This window comes from Vigna umbellata, chromosome 2 (genome assembly GCF_029865625.1).
Source record: "Vigna umbellata cultivar VRB3 chromosome 2, Vumbellata_1.0, whole genome shotgun sequence".
Lineage (NCBI taxonomy): Eukaryota > Viridiplantae > Streptophyta > Magnoliopsida > Fabales > Fabaceae > Vigna > Vigna umbellata.
This window is the reverse complement of record NC_142166.1, coordinates 19547587-19574077: the sequence shown is the minus strand read 5'-3', so window position 1 is coordinate 19574077 and position 26491 is coordinate 19547587. Positions and strand designations below refer to the sequence as shown.

The 26491-nt window shown below is 34.9% G+C and overlaps 2 protein-coding genes and 1 pseudogene across 4 annotated transcripts; 1 reads left to right on the top strand and 2 right to left on the bottom strand.

Moving 5' to 3' along the window:
• Positions 1-1996: 1996 nt before the first annotated feature.
• On the bottom strand, positions 1997-4393 carry LOC148203558 (uncharacterized; annotated as a pseudogene).
• A 2515-nt stretch (positions 4394-6908) lies between these two features.
• LOC124839025 (ferrochelatase-2, chloroplastic-like) lies at positions 6909-15910 on the top strand. Of its 2 annotated transcripts, XM_047314765.2 has the most exons (10): positions 6910-7307; positions 7982-8309; positions 8435-8578; positions 9147-9248; positions 9792-9895; positions 9989-10115; positions 13604-13756; positions 14099-14199; positions 14301-14502; positions 14976-15910. In XM_047314765.2, the coding sequence occupies exons 1-10, from the start codon at positions 7189-7191 to the stop codon at positions 15198-15200; spliced, it is 1605 nt and encodes a 534-aa protein (XP_047170721.2). In that variant the 5' UTR covers positions 6910-7188; the 3' UTR covers positions 15201-15910. The 2 variants fall into 2 exon arrangements, with proteins under 2 accessions (XP_087962501.1, XP_047170721.2); XM_088106375.1 differs by lacking the exon at positions 9147-9248 and having other exon boundaries at positions 6909-7307.
• Positions 15911-16486: 576 nt separating this feature from the next.
• Positions 16487-25837, bottom strand: LOC124839026 (TOM1-like protein 5). Of its 2 annotated transcripts, none has more exons than XM_047314766.2 (11): positions 25634-25837; positions 25070-25157; positions 24283-24403; positions 23158-23236; positions 22821-22919; positions 22619-22732; positions 18763-18923; positions 18091-18166; positions 17922-18007; positions 17253-17414; positions 16487-17150 (listed from the first exon to the last, which is right to left on the bottom strand). In XM_047314766.2, exons 3-11 carry the CDS (start codon positions 24381-24383, stop codon positions 16739-16741), a joined length of 1290 nt encoding a protein of 429 aa, XP_047170722.1. In that variant the 5' UTR covers positions 24384-24403; positions 25070-25157; positions 25634-25837; the 3' UTR covers positions 16487-16738. The 2 variants fall into 2 exon arrangements, with proteins under 2 accessions (XP_047170722.1, XP_087962502.1); XM_088106376.1 differs by lacking the exon at positions 25634-25837 and adding an exon at positions 25580-25624.
• Positions 25838-26491: the final 654 nt, after the last annotated feature.

Below are 26491 nucleotides of genomic sequence, written 5' to 3'. Positions count from 1 at the left end.
CAACCCAGTTTCCTCCAAAATATCTAATGCATATTTCCTTTGAGATATAACAATACCATCATTGGATTGTGCCACCTCAATACCCAAGAAATATCTAAGTTTGCCAAGATCTTTGGTCTGAAAATGGTTACAAAGATGTTGTTTCATCTGAGATAGGCCATGACTATCACTGCCTATAAGAACAATGTCATCAACATATACTACCAAGTAGACAGATCCAACACTTGAGTGACGGTAAAAGACTGAATGATCTGCCTCACACCGAGTCATACCAAATTGTTGAACAACATTACTAAATTTTCCAAACTAGGACCTAGGAGATTGTTTTAGGCCATATAAGGATTTGCGAAGACGACATACTAACCTAGAAGACTCCCCTGAGCAACAAATCTTGGAGGTTGCTCCATATACATCTCTTCTTGAAAATCTCCGTTAAGGAATGCATTTTTGACATCCAATTGATAAAGAGTCCATTGTTGAAGAGCCGCCATGGCTATAAATAAATGAATAGATGTCATCTTTGCCACGGGAGAAAAAGTATCACCATAATCCAAACCAAAAATTTGAGTGTAACCTTTGGCCACAAGATGAGCTTTGAGGCGATCAATAGTTCCATCAAGACCAACTTTGATAGCAAAAACCCACCTGCAACCAACAACAGATTTCCTAGACGGTAATGGGACAAGCTCCCAAGTTCCACTATGTTGAAGAGCACTTAGTTCATCTAGCATGGCCTGACGCCAACCAGGATGGGCTAAGGCATCAGTAATAGATTTTGGAATTGTCACAGAAGAAATAGAAGAAAGGCAGGTATAAAAAGATGAAGACAATCTATGATAACTTAAAGCAAGATAATGAGGAGAGGGATTACGGGTAGAACGTATACCTTTTCGAAGGGCAATTGGAAGGGTAGACTCAGTTGTCGGAGCCGGAGGAGACAAGGTAGTTGGCACTTCAATTGAGTCACTTGGTGGTTGTTGAGAAACACCTGGTGAAGTAGGCACAATTGGAGGATCACAAACAACAAGAATATTAATAGTATTAGAAGGAGACATATCAGAAGAAGAATGATCATTAAAATAAAAGGAAGACTCATTGAAGGTGACATCTGCAGATATAAAATAACGATCAGGAGAAGGAGAAAAACACTTGTATCCTTTCTTTGATTTAGTAAATCCTAAAAAAACACATTTGTGTGATCGAGGAGCTAACTTATCAAGACCAGGACCAAAATTATGAACAAAACATGTAGACCCAAAAACTTTTTAGAGGTAATGGATGAAGAGGTTCTTGAGGAAATAAGATAAAATGAGGTATTTTATTTTCTAAAACAGAAGAGGGAATGTGATTAATGAGATAACATGTAGTAAGAACAACATCACCCAAAAAATATTGAGGAATGTTACCATGAATTAAAATAGTACGAGTTGTTTCAATAAGATGTCTATTTTTACGCTCAACCACCCCATTTTGTTGAGGTGTATAAGCATATGAAGTTTGGTGGAGAATACCATCAGAAGCCATAAATTGTTGAAAAGAATGGGAAAGATATTCACGATCATTATCACTACGCAAAATTTGAATAGAAACACCAAACTGAGTTTTAATTTCATTATAAAAAGTTTGAAAATGATACAATAACTCAGAACGATTTTTCATTAAAAACAACCAAGTACATCTAGAATAATCATCAATAAAGGTAACAAAATATTGAAAACCTAAATTAGACTTAACACGACTAGGTCCCCAAATGTCAGAATGAACTAAGGCAAAAGGAGACGAAGCACGTTGTGAGACACTACGAGGAAAGGAACTACGAATATGTTTTCCTAATTGACACGACTCACAAACCAAATTGGACAACTTGGATAAGCTAGGAACAAGTTATTGTAGTTTGGCAAGACTAGGATGACCGAACTGAGCATGAAGAAGAGATGGAGACTCCATAACTGCCCCAATATGTGTAGTGGGGCGAAGATGATAAAGACCATGAGACTCACATCCGGTGTCAATCACCTGTCTCGAACTCCGGTCCTATAAACAAACAGAATCTTTGTCAAAAGAAATATCACAATCAAGAGAACGAGTTAGACGACTGACAGATAATAAGTTAAAAGGAGACCTAGGGACATAAAGAACATTATCAATGGATAAAAAAGGAAAAATGTTAACAGTCCCAACACCATGAGCTAAAACTCTAGATCCATCAGCCATTGTAACAGAAGGTAAAGAATTCAGAGAGGACAAAGAGGAAAACAAAGTTTTGTTAGTAGTAATGTGATCTGTGGCTCCCGAGTCAAGAACCCAAGAGTCAAAAGAAGAAGATGGACTCAGACCAATAAAAGATGTACCTGTGTGTGCTATAGATGCAATGGAACTAGAAGGTTGTTGATCCTTATACCATTTGAGAAATTTACTAAAAATAACAGAGTCATCACTAATATCAGATGAAGGAGGATCCCCATTAGGTGATTGTGACGAAGAAGTAGTCTAAACAATTGCAGCAGATCTAGGAGGGCGACCATGTAATGCATAACACCTCTCAATCGTGTGGCCTACCTTGCCACAATGGTTACACTTGAGACGTCCTTTTCCTGGTTTGTGAGAGTGATTGCGGTCATGACGTTGAGATGCCAACGTAGATGATAAGTGTGAAAAAGAGTTGTTTTTACACTTATAAATTATCTCAATCTTCTAATTATTCATGTTATTACTCAGTGAAATGTTGTAACAGGAAGTAGATTGTTTTGTAAATTATTGTACAGGAAAGGATGTATAATTGGGAGTCTGTAAGCCAATTCTCGCATAGCGCAAGCCAAAACTCGCACTGTCAAGAAACGGAAATTCGCACAGCGCACCAATACTTGTGCGCTGTGCGAATAACATCAGTTGAGAGGCAGCAGTTACAAGAAATTCGCATAGCGCACACACACCTGTGCGCTGAGCGAATTAATTAAGTTAAGTGGTTTTAAAAGACGTGACAGAAAGGCAAAAACCATCTTCTGACACACGAAAATAGCCAGAAAAATACTGGAGAATTCAGGAAACAATCAGGAGACCTTTCAAGACATCAAGACTTCACTTTATGCAAGGAATTGCTGTAAAGAGTACGTTTGAGATGTCTAGGATAGGCTAAATTTTTTGTTCATTGGAATTGGTTGTATGACGAATCATTAATGTAAATTTCCTGTGCAATATATGTTTCTGTTCTTGTTCTTTTCTTGACTTGCTTTTGATTATACGGAAGTATTAATCTCTTTAAAAGTTCTGTTGTACCGGGAAGTATTTTTAGAACTAGAAACGTAAGAAAAGAAACTAAAACTAACTACGCTAGGAATAGCTTCTATGCTTTTGGTCATTCTCAACATCTGAATTTAATGCAAAATTATCTGCTGAATTAATTAGGGAATTAATAATTAAATAGATAATTTTAGAACTTGTTTTAAGGAATTAAACCAAGATACTCTCATGTGAATGCTTGAACAGAGAATATATTTTGTTTAGGATCTTACTGTAATGTTAGTCAAAGACCAATTCCAGTGATCTTTTATCGCAATTTTTAATCTTAATTTTTTTACGTTGTTAATTTCATGTTTAATTCCAAATTGAAATCCTAAATGTTTTCATCAGTAATTGATCTTGATAAGCAATTATAATTGAATAACGTAACTCAAATTCCCTTGGGAGAACGATACTCTTTTACTGATTCACTGTATTACTTGAAACGATTTGGTATACTTGCCAAAAAGTTATCAGTAGAGGAAACATATGTATCATTGATGGGTCTATTAGGTACACGCAAAATAGTGGAACAAGTAGAAGTCAAAGTGGGAACAACAGGTGAACCCAAAATCTGATCACGAACATGAGAATACTCATCAGCAAGGTCGTGCAATGCTAGCAGCATGAAGAACTTTGACCGTTGCTCTATTTCTTTGGCAGGAGTAGAAGCAGGAGGCAATAATTCATTAAACTCATGAAAAAGAGCATGAATTTTACCCATATAATCAGTCATAGAGTCCTGACACCGAGGAGAAAAAACATTGAGAAGATCATGACAAACACCATAAAGACGTTGAGTATCATTGGTGTATAATAATTTAGCGTGTTCCCAGATTTCAAAACATGTTTCATAGGAACGAAAAATTTGTTTTAAAGAGGAATGAAGGGTACCCTTAAGAACAATGCATAACTGAGCATCAACTTTCAACCAATGGGTAACTGCAGCGGAATCAATAGTTGTCACATTCTGAGTAATATGATCAAGATACCCTTGACTCTTAAGCCAAAGTTTAACGTCTGATGCCCAAGTCGCATAATTAGTACCATCTAACTTATCAATAGATAAATGTTTATTGACATAGTTAGCATATATGGATGAGTTAGAAGCCATGGACAAGCAAGAGAGTACAAAACCTAGAACTCAAAAGGGTCCCAATCAAGGTGGTCGGCGATGGAGACAACGACACGGCGACAACAACTCTAACGGCGACGGCGGTTGTAGTGGGTAGGACCAACGAACAAAAAACCTTATGCTTTAGATACCATGTTGAATATAGTGAAAAACTATATTTGGGATTAATCTCCCTTGTGTTAAATACACACATAGGGTTCTCTATTTACAATAGAAGAAATATGGGCTAAGCCCAAAATACAAATAAGAAATAATAACAAACTAACTAAAAGATAAAAGATAAAGATAAAAGATAAATAAAGATAATATATCTAACAATTATAAATAATCATTTGAATTTTAAAAAATAGTTAAAATGAAATAAAAGTAAAAACAATGTATACACAATTGTCAGAGCAACGCAGCGGAATGGTTAACGTGTTCAACAAACCAAGAGGGCGTGAATGAGTTTCTTATCCCAAATTGTTCTTTTAATAATTTTCTCACATAAATATAAATTCCTTAAAATAATTTAAACAAATTAAAATAGTAACGAAGAGAGAAAATTGCACATGTAAGTTTTATTCTGATTCGAATCAAACATATCCTACATCGAGTTGTTAATCTCAACTGAGAATTAACGCTTCACTAGCACAAACCAATAAATTGTTACAATCACAAAGAAAATAAAACAGTTTAAGGTTATAACACCTCTCTTGTTACCCCCAAGAGGTGAGACTCACTTCCCCTGTGACCCATAAGGGATGAACACCTCTTCTGAATCTTCACAAAGGATAAACACCTCCTTTGAATGCTTCACGAAGGATGACATGCTTTTAACTCAGCAACAGCAACAACACTCAATCACACTTCCTGTGAAAGTTCTTGCTTTATGCCAACAACAACAACACTCAATCACACTCCCTATGAATGTTCTCGCTCTATGCCAACATGCCAAGTTCTCAAAGCCACAACACAAGGGTTCAACAAACCCTAGAACACTTATCACCGCAACTTGTAGATAAGAATTTTGAAATACACTTTTTGTATGTTTCGTATTTCGCCAAGATTCCAAATCTAATTTATGGAGATCTCACTCAAGGATACCTCCAAAAATCTGTTGATTAATTAACGTGTGATAATCAATTATCCAATTATGGTAATTGATTATGCATTTAATGAATGTACAACGGTTTGCTTAAAAATTATCAATTGCTCGTGATAATCAATTATGGCAAGTCATAATTGATTATTGATAGTCGATTATTATAAGTTGATAATCAAGTATCTGGAGTATAAAATAATATTTTTTGATTCAAAATAAATTTTAACGCAACTTAAGACAAACAATACATGAAATCAAAGATAAACCACATTCTATACATAAATCTACTAAATTACAAAAGCTTTAATAAAACAAGTCTTCACGAAAATCTTTCTACAATAAAAACACTTGAGATTTGACTTTGAGACATCATTAAAAATTCTGTTCTTCAGCTTTATGCTAACAACAATAAAAGTAAATCTTTATTAAGAAGACTAGTGAAAACATATGTGTTTACTTTTATTTTATTATAACAAAAGTTATATAAAATATATAATTATTTTTAATTATTTTAAAAATATATTAATAAACTATAAAAGTGAACTAAAAAAGTAAAAGTGAAAGATATTTTATTTATTTATTTAGAGTAATAATTTAAATTAAAAAAATAGTTAGCTAAATTTAAAAACAAATTGTGTACACCAACAATATGAATCTTTTCTTAATAATATAAATTAGAGAAACATATGTGCTACTTATGTTTCTTTCTTACAACAACAAAAAATAATAAAATTATTTTTATTATTATAATTATAAGAGTAAATATAAATAATTTTTTCAATTTTTTTGTAAATAATTTTTATTTATTCTATAAATATATAATTTTATTATAAATAGTTATTTTAATTTAAAAGATAATTAAATTAAAAATATAGTAAAAAATGATTAAATTAAACTAAATATTACTTCAAAATAAAATGAGTAAAACAACTATTTTAAGTAAAAAACTATTATTTAAGGAATAAAATTTAAATTTAAATATGTATACTAAAATGGAAAATTTCCTTCTTTTTTAAATATATAATAGCATAGATAATATAGATTTCAAATCACTTTAATAAAATTTAGTAAGTAAAATCCGACAATTAAAACTGAAGTTAAGATTTATTTTGGCATAAGTAGCCTCTTTCTAACCATTTTATCTCCGATCCCGACATAAGTAAGAATCCAAATACAGAACTAACATTATTTGCTCAGTATATCTTTCTAAGTTTGTAAGACATATTCTGTCTCAGAGAAATCGTTGCAATTGACCTGCATACATAGCCTGTGCCTGAGAACTGAGAAAGTAAATTAAGAATTTCCCTTTATAGATATATAAAGTAAATAATTGAAGTGAAGATTAAGATAAACGAAAATAAGTGGTCCGAATTGATTTGAGTCTCACCTGCCTCTACCTCACAACTCCCAACATCAGCCATAACTTCAAGAGGGTCCCTTCTCTGCCTCAACGTTCAGAGGAATTGATGTACCAATACACTACAACAGTTCCTATGCCCTAAAACAAGTGAAAAATGAAAAAAAAAGACAAACTTTCTCTCCAATCTCATTCTCACCCAACTACCCTCTTTCTAGTTCTTTCAGCCTTCTCCTCCACATTAATTGGAATTGGGTTTTTCGCTATATTTCTTTCTGGGTAGTTCTTCTTCATAGCATTGGACTGTGCTGATCTATCACTGTTTTTGAAGCTATGAACTCTCCACTTCATGCCCCTTCATCATCAGCATCTTCTTCTTCTTCTTCTTCCTCCCATGTGCTTCGTCCTCCTCCATGCCTCACTCATGCTTCTCGTAACCTCAAGAATCCTCTGTAAGTGTTCCACTTTTCATGATTCTGATGCTTTTGTATTTTTCTGTTCTGTCTGACCTATGTTTTTCTTATCCAACACCTTTTCCGTTTCATCCCTGTAACGGATTCTTAGCGTGACTTGAATTGGAGTTAATTAATCAGAATCACAGTAAAGAGTGTCCGTTCTAAATTTTAAGTTATTGGTACTGGCATTTATAAGAAGGATTGTCGGACAATTTTTTATAAATAATGAAAATGCCATTTCTCGGATAATGATGCAGGTATGCAAGATTATGATTTACTCTTTGGATGTTGCTACTTAAGCTTAATTGTAGAGTGGAGTTTAACTTTACTTAAATGAGTTGTTTACCTGAGGAAATATCCTTAGAATCAAGCACTCTTTGTTTCCTTTCAAGTTTATTGTCCGTGAACACAAAATTTCGCAGATTTAAACTTTAGTTGCATTTTTCCCCTGAAAGCTGCAAACTGCTACACTTTATTCCAAATATTTTTTATGTGGATAATTTATTTGCGGCATTGAGTTGCACATCAAAGTCCAACTTTTCTTGGTCTTCTAAACTTCAATATGATCATATTTGACACCTTTTACAAAAGTGTGTAACCTTTGGGTCAACTTTGTTACTAAAAATGTCAAGATTAACACCAAAGTATGTAACTTTTTTTTATGTTCATAGGTTGTTGCCACACACAATCTCTACCTCTCAGAAGAAGTATCGCTGCTTTGGAGCTCATATAGAGGCTTCTTTTAATATTATTCCCTTGAAAAATTACAAATCGTTCAGAAGTTCTCCATGGTGGTCTGAAGCACAATCCCCGGTTTCTAACCAATCACTCAACAAACAGTTGTTCTCAGTAGGATCTTTAGCAACTTCTACGTCTCAAGATGTTTCTGATACAACTCGTATTGGTGATGATAAGATTGGAGTGTTGCTGTTAAACCTTGGAGGTCCAGAGACTCTAGAAGATGTGCAGCCTTTTTTGTTTAACCTTTTTTCCGACCCGGTAATACACTTGGTTTTACACACTTTGCATTTGAGCTGTCATTTGTTATCCTTCAGTCCCTTTAGGTTGATAGTAACTTGAAACTATCAATTCTTTATTGTTTGATATTATGTACAATAACACAGGATATAATACGATTGCCAAGGATATTTAGTTTTCTTCAAAAGCCATTGGCCCAATTTGTATCGATTGTAAGGGCCCCAAAGAGTAAAGAAGGCTATGCTTCCATCGGTGGTGGCTCTCCTCTCAGACGTATGACTGATGCACAGGCATGACTCTTCCTATCAATTTGTTTCTTTTCCGATATGACATATTTTATAGTCAAATTTGTAAATAGGCATTGGATACTTCCAATTTCTATTTCCACAAATTGATCTGATTATATCTGAGATGGAGTTGAGCTGTGTATATTTACCATATATGAAATTTGTCTCTTGCCAATTTTCTCAACTTCAGGTTATGTAAGGCGAAAGAACAGCACAAAAGTATATAAAAAAATTTCAGAGGTTTCTAGAAATCAATGTCATGTGCATTTCAATTTCATTTAGCTATTGTATTTATAAATTATAATTAATATATGTGGATACTGTTAGAGTAGAATTTTTTTTTCCGGTAGGTACTTTAAGTTACTAACTTGGACAAGGTTATACTGTCCATCTTTAATAATTTTCCAACCAACTAAATCAAGGTTTGCAAATTTCAGTGATCCATTTAGATTTTACAATCAATTTATAATGCTATGGGATACATTACATAATCATTCCCTTAAATGGGTACTTTTGTTGGACTCTATTAGTTTCCTAGTAGTCCTGGTTCATCTAATGAGCTCCTTCACAGGCTGAAGAGTTGAGAAACTCTCTTTGGGAAAAGAATGTCCCAGCTAAAGTATATGTCGGAATGCGTTACTGGCATCCTTTCACTGAAGAAGCTATTGAGCAGGTAGTTCATGATGTAAACTGCAAAAGAATTTGCTTAAGATCATGCCATTGGTGGATTCTCTTCCCTATTATTGTCCTTCAATCTGAGTTAAAAGATGTAGCTCTATGCTTCATATTCTAAAAGGAAGCTTGCAACATTTCAAAGGGTTGCTTGAAGCAATTGTCTTTGATAATGAATTATTGGGCAGCTTCCATGTATCCAATGTGTTCTATCCTTGTGAAGTTATGTCTTTGCCAATACCAATTAAATCTGACTCCTAAACCTTTTACAAAGATTTTTTTCGATCATTAGCTTGAAATGTTTCTTGTCTCTTTATACTGTATGCAAGTGAGCACACATTCACATACTTGTGTGAACAAAAGTGTTGAGCTCTGATTAGCAAAGAAAGAATAAATGATAATAGTATTGAAAATAAATTTTAAAGAATCATGAAATTTTATTAAAATCGTGAGAACTTTTGGAATGATATTTATCATTTATCCTTTTTGTGATTTCTTGCCTACCTGATTGTAATTAATTTATTCCTTCAAATATATTGTGTAGATTAAAAGGGATGGAATTACAAAGCTTGTTGTTCTTCCACTTTATCCTCAATTCTCAATCTCAACCAGTGGATCAAGCCTACGTCTGCTGGAGAATATATTCCGGTGATTACTGAAAAAAAAATCTCATTTATTATACTTCAAATATATAAACTATCTAACTTTCTGTTATATTGTGAATTATTGTTGGTTCTTCAGAGATGATGAATATCTAGTCAACATGCAGCACACAGTAATACCATCATGGTATCAGCGTGAAGGATACATAAAGGCCATGGCAAATTTAATTGAAAAAGAGCTGAAGAGTTTTGACTGCCCTGAGGAGGTTCAACAATTTTTTAATCTCTTAAATTTAAACTACTTATAAAAAAGGGCATGGTTCCTTGACTTATTTTACAATTCAAATCTTGACCGTTGGGTAACAGATTGGCAAACTAACTATGCTTGATTTCATCAGACTTTTAAGATAGATTATACTTTGTTTTATTGAGATTGCTCTGTTGACAACTATTGTTATTACTCTATATCTTCGTTTGGCATTGCTGAGAAGTATATTTCCTGCAATTTAGTTTGATAGGGCAAACTATGGTTTAGGAAAGTATAATTCTGTATCGGGAAGTTATTAGGTAGTTGTTTTTATATTAATTCGGGATTAGGCAGTTATAGGTTATGATATGGCAGTTATAGTGATATAGACTTTTAAAAAGACCATAAAAATTAAGTCATCAGATTGTTATTGTTGATGTTTTGAAGGAGGAAACTTTCTGTTAGTGTGAACCCTTGTATCTGATGATGTTTGTACTTAAATCTAGCCTAAAAATCAACTTATTTCTATAATTCAGTATTCGTGTGTGCTCAACAAATGGTCTGACCTTGTTTCTTATGTAAGTATGAAACCAGGCAGAATAAAACGCAATTACAACAGGTGCAAGTTCTGCGATTGTAATTCACAAAAATTTGTGTTTTAGAAACTGTGGCACTTGGATTTTAGCTTATCATGGGCGGGTTGGAAGGAGGGAACAAGGACTGATTTAGGATTTTTAGGGTTAGAACCTTGTAGGAAATTTGGAAAATTAGTGAGAAGGTTGACAGTCTGAGCTATAGAACTCCGATTGGGGTGATTCCAAAACAAGGTGAAAGTCCACGTTCTAAACTTCAATTTAGGCTCAAGAATCACTTAATTTGGACATGTAGAATGAAAATAATGACTACGAGATAAACCTGGACAAAATTATGAAAGGTGGAAGGAAAGAATCACTCTTTCCAAGTGAGGCAAAACACAAAGGATGAGAAAGTTCTTTGATACAGCCAAGGCTTCTTGAATCACTCAAGAACTTAGGAGAATCACTCTCACTGAGATAAAAGAGTTAAAACTCTAATATTTCTGCATAAAACTTCACTTGTTTTTCTTTTGATGAAAATGGTTCAGCTTATTAAAAGCTTTAGCCATCAGAATTACAAAAGAGTTAATGGCTGATTGCAATTGAAATGTGGCAACCAAAAGTCACCCAAAAGCATTCATCTTTGAATCCTTTTGGTCTTCCAAAGGCTGATGACTAAGTGGCTAATTGGGCCCTTATTACAACTTCAAATAAAACCAAAATAAAGTCCATTAATTGATTAACCCAAAACATAATTGGTCAGCCAATTTTACAAAGGATTGAGCCATTATTTAAACAAACTACTTACTTTAAAATTGCAGCAAAGTGGCATGTTCCCATCATTGGTTGGATTCACATCATACCCTCCTTCTTCGGGAAGATCCTACCTGTATCTTTAGGCTTTATTTTCCTACTAGTTTTATTAAAAGTTTATGTCCTTGTAAAGGACTTTACTTTTTCACAACTTGAAACTAACTCTCGTCCTCTAGGATGAAATACAACTTGAATAAATATAGATTTGTTCCTTTCAAATGGTTGCAATCCGTGGAGCACCTCCCTTACCAACACTCCCTCACCTTCATACTCCATGTGCTCTATTTCATCAAGGGACTACATGCATAATAAAGCACTACGAAAAGCTTCCTTTCCAGACATGGGAGTTGGTGTATTTCATTCATGTGCCCATCCTTTTGTTCATGTAAATGACACCACAAATAGTAGAAGAAAAATCATTGACAAATAAACTTTTCGTGTTGTGTTTCTCTAGTTCTTTTTCTTTTTCTTCATTTTTTTCTTCTTTCTTTTTCTCTCATTCTTTCTTCACTCTCTTTTACTTTTTCTATTATTTATTTTTCTATTTTCTCCTTTTAGCCTATGTTGATCCTTAGTGACTTGTCCTGGTGTCATAAATTTCAACTTATGCCCCTCATGCCTCAAATAAAGCAAGCGTTCATCAAGAATGAATGTTTTGAAACGAAGTCATGACCATCCTAAAAGAAGATGACAAGAGTCCATGGGAGCGATATCACATAATATATCTTGCACACATTGCCCTGTAGTGAATCTGATCCCTGCTTGATTCAGATGAGAGCTTGTTGGTAAATGGAGTTTCTCCACCAATCTTTGGCTCACAACATTGTTGGTGCTTCCATAATCATATGCAACTAAACATGGGTGACCTTCAATTAAACACCTTGTATAGAAAACTTCCAACACCATTCCAAACCCAGAGCCGAAGCTCTTATACCAAATGATGTGAACCCCATTTGCACAACGATTGCTTTAGGATCTTTAGAATTTGAACCTTGTAGGAAATTTGGAAAATTAGAGAGAAGGTTGACACTATTTTAGAAACGTTGATATCTTGAGCTATAAAACTCCGATTCGGGTGATTCCAAAACGAGGTGAAAATTCATGTTCTAAACTTCAATTTAGGCTCAAGAATCGCTTAATTTGAACACATAGAACGAAAGTTATTACTACGAGATCAACCTGCACAGAATTGTGAAATTACTCTCACTCATTCCAAGGGAGGCAACACACAAAGGAAGGGAAAGTCCTTTAATACAGTCAAGGGTTCTTGAATCACTCAAGAACTTAGGAAATTACTCTCACTGAGATAAAAGAGTTAAAACTCTAATATTTCTGCATAAAACTTCACTTGTTTTTTTTTTTTTTTTTTCGAAATTGGTTCAGCTTATTAAAATTAAAAAAGAGTTAAAGGCTGATTGTAACTGAAATGTGGCAACCAAAAGTCACTCAAAAGCATTCAGCTTTGCATCTTTTTGGTCTTTCAAAGGCTGATGACTAAGTGGCCAATTGGGCCCTTATTACAACCTAAAATAAAACCAAAATAAATCCCATTAATTGATTAACCCAAAACATAATTTGGTCAACCAATTTTACAAAGGATTGGGCCATTTTTTAAACAAACTAATTAAAAACTGCAGAAAAGTGGTGCGTCCCCATCATTGGATTCACATCAGAACCAAACTTAAATGTTTAACTGCAAAGAACAGTTTCCTTATATAAGCCTTTAAGGATGAGGCTGCTTCTGTACTGGGAGGCATTGATAAGTAAAAATCTGATTTAAGCTGTTACAATTCTGCATTAATAAGTTGAGGCAATAATTTCAATATTAATTTCAGATTAGGGAGACATAGGGTATGATTTAGTAAATATAGTGGTATATAAGTTGTGTAATAGACTTGTAAAAAGAGAAATTAAGGTGTTAGATTGTCATTTCCAGTGTTTTGGAGAAGGAAACTCGCTAGGGGGAAACCCTTTGTTTGTTTACAATGTACTCAAATTTAGCTTAAAAACCAGATCATTTCTATACTTTAATCAGAATCCAGTGTTTGTTTATTCAGTCCAGCATATTTGCACTTGTTTCTGTGTTTGCATGAGTCCAAGTAATTCATGCTTGTTGCAGGTCATGATATTCTTCAGTGCACATGGGGTGCCTCTGGCCTATGTTGAAGAGGCTGGTGATCCATACAAGGTTGAAATGGAGGAATGTGTGGATTTGATCATGGAAGAACTCGAGACGAGAAAGATAACTAATGCCTACACCCTTGCTTATCAGGTAACTCCTTTTTGTTTTTCAGCACTTTATTCTCTCTAAGTTCTGATTTCTATTACTTTTTCTTTTAGATTTTCTACTAAAATGCGGTTATATTGCCCTCACCCAAATCATAATTGGAAATTCTCAGTTGAGTGATTCGCTAGGCAATAATATTCAAAATAGATCGTCATGTTCACCAACGCTCCCATAAAGAAAGCTCCTTGGGAGAATTTCTTTACAATTAGTCCGTCTGTCTGTCTTCAAAACATGCCATCTTTTGATACCCTAGATCTGGGCACTTCTTTTAGGTTTAGAATTTCTTTTTCTGGATTTCTAACAGTTGGATATAATATGTTGTTACAGAGTAGAGTTGGACCAGTGGAATGGTTAAGACCCTATACAGATGAGACCATAATTGAACTCGGAAAAAAGGGAGTGAAAAGTCTGCTGGCTGTTCCAATTAGGTAAATATACTATTTTAGTTTACTCCTATCTTTCTTTATCTTCTCCACCTCTTTTCTTTGCTTCTCCCCATGCACATTGTTAACCCCGGCTTAATTCACAGCTTTGTCAGTGAACACATTGAAACTCTAGAAGAAATTGATGTCGAATACAAAGAATTGGCTCTAGAATCTGGTATACAAAATTGGGGGCGTGTTCCTGCTCTAGGATGTGAACCTACTTTCATTTCTGATTTGGCAGATGCTGTCATTGAGAGTCTCCCATATGTTGGTGCCCTGGCAGCCTCAGACCTTGAAGCTCGACAGGTACTCTGTTGAACACCCATATAAATTTATGTTTCATATTCTAGATGAAAATCTGCATGGCTTCTGGAAAACGGGTAGATGTCACTGGAAGCACCAGTGAAGAGTCACATAAGTTGTAGTCCTGTAAAAGGAGGTAAAGGAAGATTAAGAATAATTATAAAATATTATTAAAAGGGATATTGTGGTAAATGAATATTATTAAGAATAATTATAAAATATTATTAAAAGTATCTCCTGAGAATTTAGTTTTTAACTGAACCTCACGGCTTTTTGTGATTCATGTAATCAAAATGAGAAAAGACTGTTGTTATTATTTTTATTTATTATTATATTCATGGTGGAAGTATTTCATTCAGTGTTCTTTTAAGCATTATTGAAAACTGACAGAATTTTCCGTAGATTTATTGATGATCTATTTTGTAGCTATATAGTTTCATCTTATAATCTGATTGAAAGTTTGCGCTCTTTGTCAGTCCCTTGTTCCACTGGGCAGTGTAGAAGAGTTATTGGCAGCATATGATACACAACGCAAGGAGTTGCCACCACCAGTTTTAGTGTGGGAATGGGGTTGGACAAAAAGTGCTGAAACTTGGAATGGAAGATTAGCAATGTTGGCTGTGCTTCTTCTTTTGTTTTTTGAAGTCACTACAGACAAGGGTTTGCTGCACCAATTCGGAATATGGCCCTCGCTTAGGTGAATGAAGAATCACCATGTGCCCTCTAAAGACAAGATTTAGTTGGGTTCAGTTTTGATTCTTTGTCAGTACATGGCTTTTTATACTACAGTCAAATCATGTTCTTAACACAGTTTTCGAGTAGTTTTTATCATAGTCAAGCTACACTTTACAATGTGTTAATGCATGATTAGAGTAGTGTAAAAAGGTCTTGACAGTGGATCAATTTATATCCATTCAGTTTTGCTTGTATTTCAATAATTTAAGCATCATATGCTTCTCAGATCCAAGGCATGCACCCAGGAGTTCTCAAATGCAGTTTAGGCACTATATTTGAGGATTGAGACGGGAGAGAAAATTTGTATCCTACACTGTTTTTGTATCTATTGTGGAAAACTGACTTACATGAGTTGGAAAACTACCAAGCTGTTGTAGATGATGAGCAGTTGAGGCAATAAAAAATTCTTGTGTGAAGTGGGAACTCATCGGAGAACACTAGCAGCTGTTATGTTTGCCAAGATCAACAGAAGAGATTCTGTAAAAGGTGATGAAATTCTTGTTCAATTCTTTGCACCTGGACCAGACACAAGCACTGATCACATGTAGCAAAACTTAACGAAGAAAGTTTAGGAAAAACGGATATCGCCTCATCTGAGTAACTCTCTACAAGCTTTGATGATGAACACTACCGTTTACAGATGAACAGTCTTTTTAGTAAAGTTACAGTTTCTGCAGGGCTTTCAAATGTTTAAAGTTTCTGCTCGAGTTCAATTATAAAAAATACTAGTTAAGGTGATACTAAAGTTGCTACATACAGTAAGATTGGAGGATAATAAATGGAAACCAAGGAACAAAGTGGAGCGGAAATGGAAATAAAAAATAATGGAGACATCTTCCCTCGCTTCTCTTTCACTGCCTGACACATTAAGGGTGTATTAAGAGAAAAATCACCTTTTAAAAAATGTTTATTTTGTTATAATATAAAAAGTTATCTTATGATGCTTTCAGTATTTTACTACTACTTAATTAAAAAATTAAAATTAACTTGACCAGTTTCCATTTTATTGGACGTTTTACTTCGATTTAATCAGTTACAATTATCACAGCTAGTTTCTGGCGTGAAACTAAAAATATACACATAAAATCTAAAGACAAATCTGCAACGAAAGCAAGCAATTGTAGCTAGTTTTGAATGTAGGTTTCGCCGTAGTTAAATAAAAAGGCAAACATGTACGAACAAGTAAAAGTTGTGTTTAAAGGTTTTTAGAAGGTTCCATGGGAAGAAAAACTGTAGTTTCTAGAAACCAGGGAAAGTTAAAAAAAATGTTATAACACTTGCACCTGAAACTCACAAACTCAGGTCACGGCACATAATCAGATAACATAATTACAAGTAATTTGTAAACTGAAGCAGATGTGGTTTCCCTTTTTGTTTCCCTCCTATCTCCATACTCACCAAGACTGAATGAGAAATCACCAATTCCTCACAACAGCTTCAATAATACCAACTCCAAATGTAGACAAAAATGAAAAGAAAATATAAAGATTCGGTTGTGAAGAGATCATTCACTAAAATCAAAGCTTCCACTCTGAGAGCTGCTGCCATTACGACTATGCAAGGAGAGGCCTCTCATGTGGCCAGACAAATTAGAGCCATCCTTGTTTTCCTGAAAAAACTTCTCCCTCTCAACATGCTTTGCAGGTGGTGGTGGAATTGCCACATGATTAGAAACATCGCCATTCTGTTTTGGCCGTGGTGGTGGGATCACAACAGGCGGAGATCGAGTGTCGGCTTCACGGGATGGTGGGATCACAACAGGTGGAGATCGAGTTTCAGCATCTCGAAATTGTGGCTCTATTGAGAGTGGTCTTATTAGTGGACGATTGAGTCTCTCCCCAAGTAAACCCAAGGGAGGGTTGTCGGTTTCTGTCTCCTCATCTTCAGGTCTTGCACAAGCCTTTCCCTTACGTAATCTACAAGGAATTAGCCAAACAGAGATTAAGAATTTGGAATATTCAGTATCATCCTACATTACAAAAGTGTAATAAGTTGAATTCCAAAGCCAGGGAAGGCACCTTCGGACTAACTGTTCAGGCTCCTCTTCTTCCTCTGCTTCCTCATGATTGAACCGAGTTGCTGTTGCTGTAGCTCTGCCAGCAAGAAGATCATCATGTCTTGCGAGAACTTTCTGAAGTTGCTCATTCAATTCAATTGCCCGAGATACTATCCTTTCATCTCTACAAAAGACCAATGCAAAACCAGTTTAAGGAACAAATTAACCATATAATGATAATAAATAACTGGGTTGTGCATGCACAAATATATAAACATTTGGAAAATTACAAGGAAAAAACTTCTTGCTAAAGGTTATTCTAGACTACGAATAATTAACTACTCAACTCATTGAGTATTAGTTACTGACTAGAAATGTTCAATGACTTCTTTCTTAATAAAACTACAAATGTTCTGTGAGTATATGTATATCCATTGTGGGTTTCCCATATAAGTACATGCACATGTTCATCCAAGGTTCTGGTCTCGCCCGCTTTGAATACGTGTAAGGTACAGTTGGTATGAGTATATATTATTAAACAATATTAACAAAGTTTACTCAACTTTCTATTTTGGGTTCGCTAGTTAGTATAGGATGAGTGTCAAACAAAAAATCTTAGATTAGAGCTACCAATACACTAGAAGCAAAGGCATCGAAAGAAATTAATAAAGAGAAAGATGAAGCAGCCTACCGAGAAGCCATCACAAGATGCATAACCCTTTGCTTTTGAAAAGAACATTGTTCTACAAGGTCAAGGGTGAATTCATCCCTTGCTCCCTACAAAAGAAAACAATTACAAAGTAATAGTTAGAATGGAATTACTTTTAGATTCTAAAACTCACTCTCGGGTTGGGAGTCACCTGAGGATTTTGAGCATCAACAGCATCCAGGACCTCTTTTAGTACTTCTAATGCATTGCAAGCCTTTTGAATAATGCTACAAAAGACATGTAAATTAAAATGAGAAATTGATAGGTTTCCGAACAAGAAACCTGATCAAGAAACCTGATCAAGAACTCCCTCTCAACCTCTCACAACAAAGATACCGAGAAGAATGAAAAGAATCTGGTATTATTCACAAAGAATAGTCTGCACAATCAACAATCAAAGTCTCAAAAGTCCCCCTCCAACTAAACAAACAACTATTTATACATTGTTTTTCCCGCCCTTCTCTAACTGTTATAAACAGTTAGATCATTAAATCTAATTAATCTTCTTCCTTCTCTCGTAAACTATCCATCTCTTCTCATTCCTATCAGATATAACAAAGAGTTTCAGAGAGAACTTATCAAAAAAACATTAAGGAAATAAATTCACCCAAAAGAAGATTTTGAAAATACTACCTCTCATCATTCATTTCATTTAACATAAATACTCATATTTGACTAAATCTTTTTCTATCCCAGTTTCCATCAATATAACTAAATCAAATAATTCCTCTTGCTACAATAAATCATTTGAAATATTCATCTACAGAAGGATTTTTAAAGATCTTATCAATCACAATTTCACTAAAACTGAAGCAAAAGTCACCTAGATTCAGGGACAGTCTGGGACTCAGCTTGCGGAGCAACTGCTTCATGTCTAGGTGCAGCCTGCTCCCTGTTTGGTACATTATTAGTCCTACTAGGTTGTGAACTAGGATGGTTCGATTGGACCACTTGATCCCTTTGAGAAAACTGCACTCCAGCACTCTGTAAAAAGAATAAAACCAATGTCATGAATTTGTTTTGTGATGTTCAAAGAGCACATAAATTATAATGCCAGGTATTGGAAAAACAAATACATTCCCGAGCGACCATTGTTTTTATAGCAACTACTTGTATTATGTACAAAACGACAAGAAAAGTGACATTAGTCAATACTTTAAGAAACAAATAAAGAGAAGTTAATTAGCAATGGGTGACACTGGAAATGCTTACTATCCACCATATCATGCCTTGAGATTGAATATATATTATAATATCACGATCAATCATGCCCCTTTTGATACGACGAAGAGTTCTTACCATCATGTCAAAAGCTTAAACTGCAAATAGAAGTGCAACTCTAGACCCTAGGCTTGACCGAGGTTCGCCCTCAAACTGAGATAATTACAAACATGTTGAACCTAGGATTTCAACCATCATGACATGTAACACTCTGGATCAAATGCAATCCAGTACTTGTTTAAGCTATATTGAATATGGATATTGTCATTGAACTTTACTCGAAATTAAACATATACCTGTTGTTAGAATATTTACCATATTTATCATGATTATATTGTGTCTAGGGTTACCCTATTTATCATGATTATATTGTGTCTAGGTTACCCTATTTACCATGATTATATTGTGTCTAGGTTACCCTATTTATCATGATTATAGTGTCTAGGTTACCCTATTTATCATGATTATATTGTGTCTATGTTACCCTATTTATCATGATTATATTGTGTCAATTTATTTTTTTAAATAGAAGATTATGAGAGGATCAATCAAGCCCTCTAGAATTATTTTACAGTTTAATTCTCAAGTTGTTATCAGAACAGGTTGTCTGAATCTTTTCTGCCTTTGCTGCCGGTGGCCCGTGGCCACTGCCACCGGCGGCCTTAAAAATTTCATCTTTTCTTAAATACCTCAATGAGTAGTCCTGTTCTGCTTTCTATCTAGTATCCAAACCCTAGTTGTTGTCCGCAATTTTCCGGCACTGTTTGTCGTTTTCTGGTGCCGTTTGTCGCTGTCTGGTGCCATTTACCATTGGCACTATTTTTCCACTGTGAGGAGTTGTCCACATAAGTTTGTCACCATCAACCTCTGTTTCCTATCATTCCGACGCCGTTCGCTAATGCCTGCCACCGACCACTGCCACAGTTTAGTCTGGCGACCAATGGATCTGGATTGCCTCCTTGAGCCATGGTCAACCCTGCTTGTGTCAAGGGCTAGTTCTCATCCAAGCACCGTCACGTGCGCCACATCTGTTCAACCTCCGTCGCCTCTACCGTCTTGTTTTCTCTAGTGAAATTAGGGGTTTTGTGTGCATCGAGGAGCACGACCCATCCCTAATTGTCATTGCCTCATTCTCCTCCACATGCAATGTCACACACGACTTCTCTACGATCAGCTTCCAGCGTTTGTTTGTCACGCGTCACCTTTTCGGTGTCGAAATTACACTGTGACACTGCCATTCGTCTCGCCGGAGCCTTCTGAGTGCATTTTGGACCTTGTTTCTTAGTTTTGGTGGTTATAACTCAGAGCTAGGGTTTTCTCCTTTAGTTGTTTTGGAACCCTAAGTCCTTCAGATCTCTGTTTCATCATTGTTTGACTCATCGAATCATGTTGAGTCCATATACATCCTTGGTTCCTGATTTCAAAGTCAGCAGACCGCTCTTGACGTCAATTCGTCACTTTTTTCTCCAATCGTTATTGGTCACTTTCTCCTTGGGCCCGAGTCTAGTTTAGCCCATAATTCTTGTGATACAGTGCTAAGTATCACCATTTGGGAGGAGTCCAGCACAAAACCTTTGGACCTCCAACCTATCTTTGGCCTTTAATGTTATCATAAGTCTCAATCTTTGTTCCTCAAATTTGTGATCCTTACAGCTCTCAACACAATCCAACCATGGTTCCTAGTGGACCTTTGATGAATAAAGGAGACCATTATGACATTCCACCTTCACAGTTTTCGTCATTCGCCGCGAGGGGAGTATGTTTCAGTCACTACAGACCCCCATCAGTCAATGATGGCAGTTTAGTCCCTGCAGTAAGTTTTTGTCCACTCCCCATCCTTACTTGATGGCAATTTAGTCCCTGCAGGCTCTATCAGTCAGTGATGGCAATTTAGTCCCTGCAGGCCCCATCAGTCAGCAATGGCAATTTAGTCCCTGCAGTAAGGGGGAGTATGTTTCCAGCCACTAGTCAACACTAGTCAGAGGCCCCAACTAGTCAGAGATGACAGTCCCTGCTTGCAGCCACTGCAGGCCCCAATTAGTCAGAGATGACAGTCCTTGTAGTTTTGTCGCTTTCAGCCACTGCAGGCCCCAACTAGTCAGAGATAGCAGTCCCTACATTTTTGTCACTTTTAGCCATGCAGGCCCCATCCTTATTTGATGACAATCCAGTCTCTTGCAGTTTGTCATTGTCTACCACTCAGCATTCACTTTTGATGGAAATCAACTTTGTCAAAGTCACCCTACTTGAAGGTTCATGGTGTTAGATGAAGTTTTGTGGTTGTCCAATATTATTCTCCATAAGCTTATGAAGAGTCTCTTTAGTTACGCTGGTTTGTAAGTCCAATTTGGTTTATAGACATTCTCTCTCGGTATGAAGCATATGTGCATCTTGCTCAGAGCCAAAGTTACCACGTCTATTGTCTCGCCATTTTAGACAAGTTGATTTGGTTGGATTGAGTTTATTTATTCCAAGCTTGGCACATACAATTTGTATGCTCTAGCTTGAAGGGAAGTGTTAGAACATTTACCCTATTTATCATGATTATATTGTGTCTAGGGTTACCCTATTTATCATGATTATACTGTGTCTATGTTACCCTATTTATCATGATTATATTCTGTCAATTTATTTTTATAAATAAAAGATTATGAGAGGGGATCAATCAAGCCCTTTAGAATTATTTTACAGTTTAATTACTGAGATAATTACAAACATGTTGAACCTAGGATTTCAACCATCATGACATGTAACACTTTGGATCAGATGCAATCCAGTACTTATTTAAGCTATTGAATATGGATATTGGCATTGAACTTTACTCAAAATTAAACATATGCATGTACTACCTTCTACACATACCATTCCCTCCCTCTAAGAAATAATTTGCCCACGAACCTTGAAATAAGTAGAAGCATATCAAACATGATATGATTAATAGTGCTTACCACCATACTAAAAGTTTAAGTTGTTAGCTAAGGCACAACTCTCAGACATATAACACCCAGCATTAGATGCAGACTCATTTCATTTATACCATAGAACATGGGCAACAAGGTTGAACCTGATGTACAAACCCAACATGTACTTTTGCGACCCTTTGGGCATATCACCATGGCACAAAGTTCCTTTCCCATTTAGTCATCACAATGCACTCTAAACTATATATGCTACTACCATATAACTATAACCTGACCATAATTACCGGGAGTTATCACTTTGCCTCATGTATCCAGTTTAAAAATGAACACAAAAAATACCCTTCCAATAAGCAAGTAAAATTTCAATTGCTGCCAATTGAAAAACGACTGCTAGTTTCTTCTTATGCTTTTAAAATCATAAAGTTAAAATAAACTTTCTTTGCCTAGTCAACAGCCTAACCACAGCTTATTAATCAAATGAATCCAGATCAAAACAATATGAATGTCCTAGGGTTTTGTACGCAAATTTGTACCTACCACCAATTCATAATATGCATTATAGTACTGTGGAAACTTTCCAGACGCGCCACCAAGGGATGTTTGTGTGGCATCTAATAGGAGAAATATCCTCTCCCTCACAGGCAAATCAGACTGCAACCAAAGAGCAAGAGAGAATAAAAAAGAGGTTAAGAAAGAATGACAATGCTAGATAACAGAAGTCTTTGCAGTGAACACTAACCTTTCTCTTCACAATTTTTACTAGAATGGGAATAACTCCAGAATCAATCACCTGCTCATGAATATGCTCTCCAATATTGTTCATCAACATTTCCAGCAACTAGAAAAGCAAAATAGATGAAAGATGGTAACGTAGAACACTACAGAACAGGAAAGCAAGAAATGTAAATATTTAACACAAAAATGTCAAATAACCAAGATTTTCTGTATCGGATACAGTGAAAACTATATGTTTTCAAACTGTGTTTATACAAGTTTTTCAGCATAGATTACAACTTTTAGAAATTCACACAAAAAATAATGAGTAACTAAATGCATGATAAAGTAATTATTCTCACCATGACAGCATAAAGTTGAGTATCAGGGTGTTTACTTCCTAGTCTCTTTTTTATAGCTTTGACAACATCTCTAGCCTGCCTGCATATTCAAAAGATGTGATTGTTAAAAACAGAAACAATGTATGGATTATCCTGACAATCCAACATGTTCATCTATGTTCATAATCAAGTGAACATGATCAAGCCCAGATAGGGTGAACAAGAACCATGAACTTAATTTGAATTGTAAATTAAGAGCTCCTTTGCATTTGATCTTTAAGACTTAGTTGTTTCTTTTCCTTCAAAACCTCTACAAGATTTCAATCATAAGATACTGTTAGGTTTCTTGATAGAAGAAACCGATTCAAAGATGTCTTCACTCACAGAAAACACAAAAAAAGACCCTCTAGGAACTGTATATGTCTCGTTTATTCGTTTCTCAACAGTCATACAACAAGAACACTGTCAAGGGATGATGTTTCCCTTCTCACAGGACACTAAGAATCCTGTCTATACTCTCAACATACCAAAAAACGTCCCCCACAACAACAAAAACCCAAACCCACCTATATATAGTCTTCTTATTAGGAAGACTATAACCTCCTAACCAACCAACTAACTATTTGTTTTCTTCATTCTTACATAGACATTTAGTTTTTTAACAGATACTTTGAACACAATGTATTGTAACCACACACTAACTATGGAGGGCGTAAGATATCAGTCATTAGCCAATTAATTGAAGGGTTACAACTTTTCCTTTTGAGAAAAAAAAAATCAAATAAAAAAAGGTGCACCTAGAATGAAAAATAACTCATTCCTAAGAACCCAGCAATCAATTTCACCAAGACCAAAAAATGATCATTCATAAGGATTATCCTCCAACATCAAACACACAGTTAGCTACTTGGTAAAGCTCAGGTGGCAATGGTAAAGATCATAGGTTCGTTTCCTAAGCAAAGAAAGAAAAAATACACATTCACAAAGTTTCCTTAGTCAAAATCTGAAACATAAAAGGTTATATATTAACAAATTTAAATGAGTTTACCATTGGCACCAACTGTACCATTGGCACCAACTGTTCATTCACATTGTTCAATCAGAAACAAACAACATTAAATAAGGTTATAAAAGCATTTTGGTTACCTTCTATCATGAGCAACTAGCTCACAGATTTCAATATTTTTTGCCCAATCAGTTTCAGCTAGTTTCTCGCTTGTTGCACCATTGACTAGCTCAGCTGCCATCTCTTTTTCTAGATTTTAATCTAAAAATACATATAATATAAAACGTTAAAGGTATTTCAGAAGCAGGGGCAAACAGGCAACAAAGAGTTACCAAAGTTTGACAATTTACCAGCTATTGCTAGAGAAAAACAAACAAGGCAGTCTGATAGAAATTCCAAAGGATACCGTAAAATTCAGATTTAAGACACACAAACACAAATGTAAAGACAAAAAAAAAATAAAAGGATGGCTTTAAATAATGAATAACAACAGTTGAAGACAAAATGGTGAACCAACTCTGTTTCCCTATGAATAGGTAGACAGAAGAGCAGAAAAACTCTAGTCAAAACCATTCTGAAGAATTTAGAGGCCAATGGTTTGTCCATATATGTAATTTACAACAGAAGATTATGTGTCATTTGATATCTTGCAGTGGAATAAAAGCTTGGCTTGTTGTTGTTGCTGTATGAATAACATGATAGAATGTAGAGTATCTCTTAGATCTTTGAGAAGCCAGTATCACATAGTTTTCGTCAAAAGTTAGTCTTTAAACAAGTACAAAGCAAAAATTAGAGATTCATATCAATCAGACCGTTAACCATCATATCATCATATACAACATATCCGCAGAAAAATGGACAGTGACTGAAAAAACACAGAAAAAATCTGCAATTAGACACTCATAATTTGAAACAATATCAAATCACCTTCAAGAAAATTAACCTCAGTCCAAAGTGAAAAATGTCATCATGTCACAATAGCAATCGAAGTCTGAAGGGGTATGTCATGAACTACCTGCAAAAAAAATAAAAAATCAAGAGGCCGAAAATTCAGAATACATGACTCAGTTTCGGTTTCATAAAAAAAAATGCATTGAAGAAAATAAGCCAAAACTACAATCTGTATGACCCTTACTAATCGAAGAAAGAAAAAAAGAAAAGAAAAAGTTTATAGTCAAGAAGAGGCAAAAAACAGGAAATGATGAAATGAGACTGTGAACTATGAAATTAAAATTACTGTCCATTGCTCCCATCGTTTTTTCCTCTTAAGCAAGCATAAACATTATGGATATCATAATTAAGCACAAAAAACAAGAACTGCTTCAACATCCAACTGAATCGCGATACAACTTAAACTAGTCTCAGATCTGAATTAAGGCACAACAACAAAACCCACAACTCGAAGAAACACAATTGAAACTCAAGAAGAGTGAAAACCTTCCAAAAATGAAAACTTTGGGGAGTTTGATCTTATGGGGTGAGAGTTAGCACCTGTGAAGACGGACACAACGATAGAGATGACGAGGAAGAAGGCTAGGAAACACTGATAGGCCCTAAAGAGCTTCAGCATTTGATTTCACAGAAGATCAAGTGCCAATTGTCTTACTTTTTCTCTTTTTTTTCTTAACTTTAACCTTTTTTGGAATATGATGATTGTGAAATTCGCATGTGGGGTACTGTTTTTTAAGGTTGTGAACAAATTGTTAGCTTGCAGAGAATAAGGTAAATGTATATAAGAGGGGATTTGCGTATGAAGTTCTTGCAATTATTACTAGTGAGGAATTAAATTAATTGAATATATAAAAAGAAATTAAGTGAAGAAATTATTATTATCATTATTTTCAATTATTATGGGAATTCAAAATAGGTAGGAAGAGAATCTAAGGTTGGCTGTTACGACGGTTTACTTCTTTGAAGAGACAGCACCGCCACCACAGAGCTGTCTGTCCCAAAAGCTAAATCTTCTCTTTCCATCGAATCCATCAAATTAATCATTATGTTCAAGTTTTTTTTTCTCATTATGTATATATAACTCAAGATAATTATTTTATAAAATAAAAATTTTATTTACCCATCTATCATTATTATTTGGTTATATTTTGAAAATGTATAATCTTTAATTATTTTTTAAAAAATAAATATTTCGAACGTAAAATTAACAAGAATTTAATATTAATGACTCTAACTTTGAACAAATATCACTATAATAAATATTTATATTATTTTAATAAATTAATTTACATCCAACTTAAAGTTTGTAATATAAAATTTGTATTTCACATCATTTAATATCTAATATGTTTTTTCCGATCAAATTGAAACATTACTTAAGAAATCTAAATTGAGATT

What these genes read in the sequence shown, in the direction of transcription:
- LOC124839025 (XM_047314765.2), top strand. Translation starts at nt 7,189, where the DNA reads ATGAACTCTCCACTTCATGCCCCTTCATCATCAGCATCTTCTTCTTCT. An exon ending in TTAACCTTTTTTCCGACCCG is followed by an intron (nt 8,310 to 8,434) that starts GTAATACACTTG and finishes ACAATAACACAG; the next exon opens with GATATAATACGATTGCCAAG. An exon ending in CCTACACCCTTGCTTATCAG is followed by an intron (nt 13,757 to 14,098) that starts GTAACTCCTTTT and finishes ATGTTGTTACAG; the next exon opens with AGTAGAGTTGGACCAGTGGA.
- LOC124839026 (XM_047314766.2), bottom strand. Translation starts at nt 24,383, where the DNA reads ATGGCAGCTGAGCTAGTCAATGGTGCAACAAGCGAGAAACTAGCTGAA. An exon ending in ATGCATATTATGAATTGGTG is followed by an intron (nt 18,924 to 22,618) that starts GTAGGTACAAAT and finishes TTCTTTTTACAG; the next exon opens with AGTGCTGGAGTGCAGTTTTC. An exon ending in CCTGAACAGTTAGTCCGAAG is followed by an intron (nt 17,151 to 17,252) that starts GTGCCTTCCCTG and finishes AATTCCTTGTAG; the next exon opens with ATTACGTAAGGGAAAGGCTT.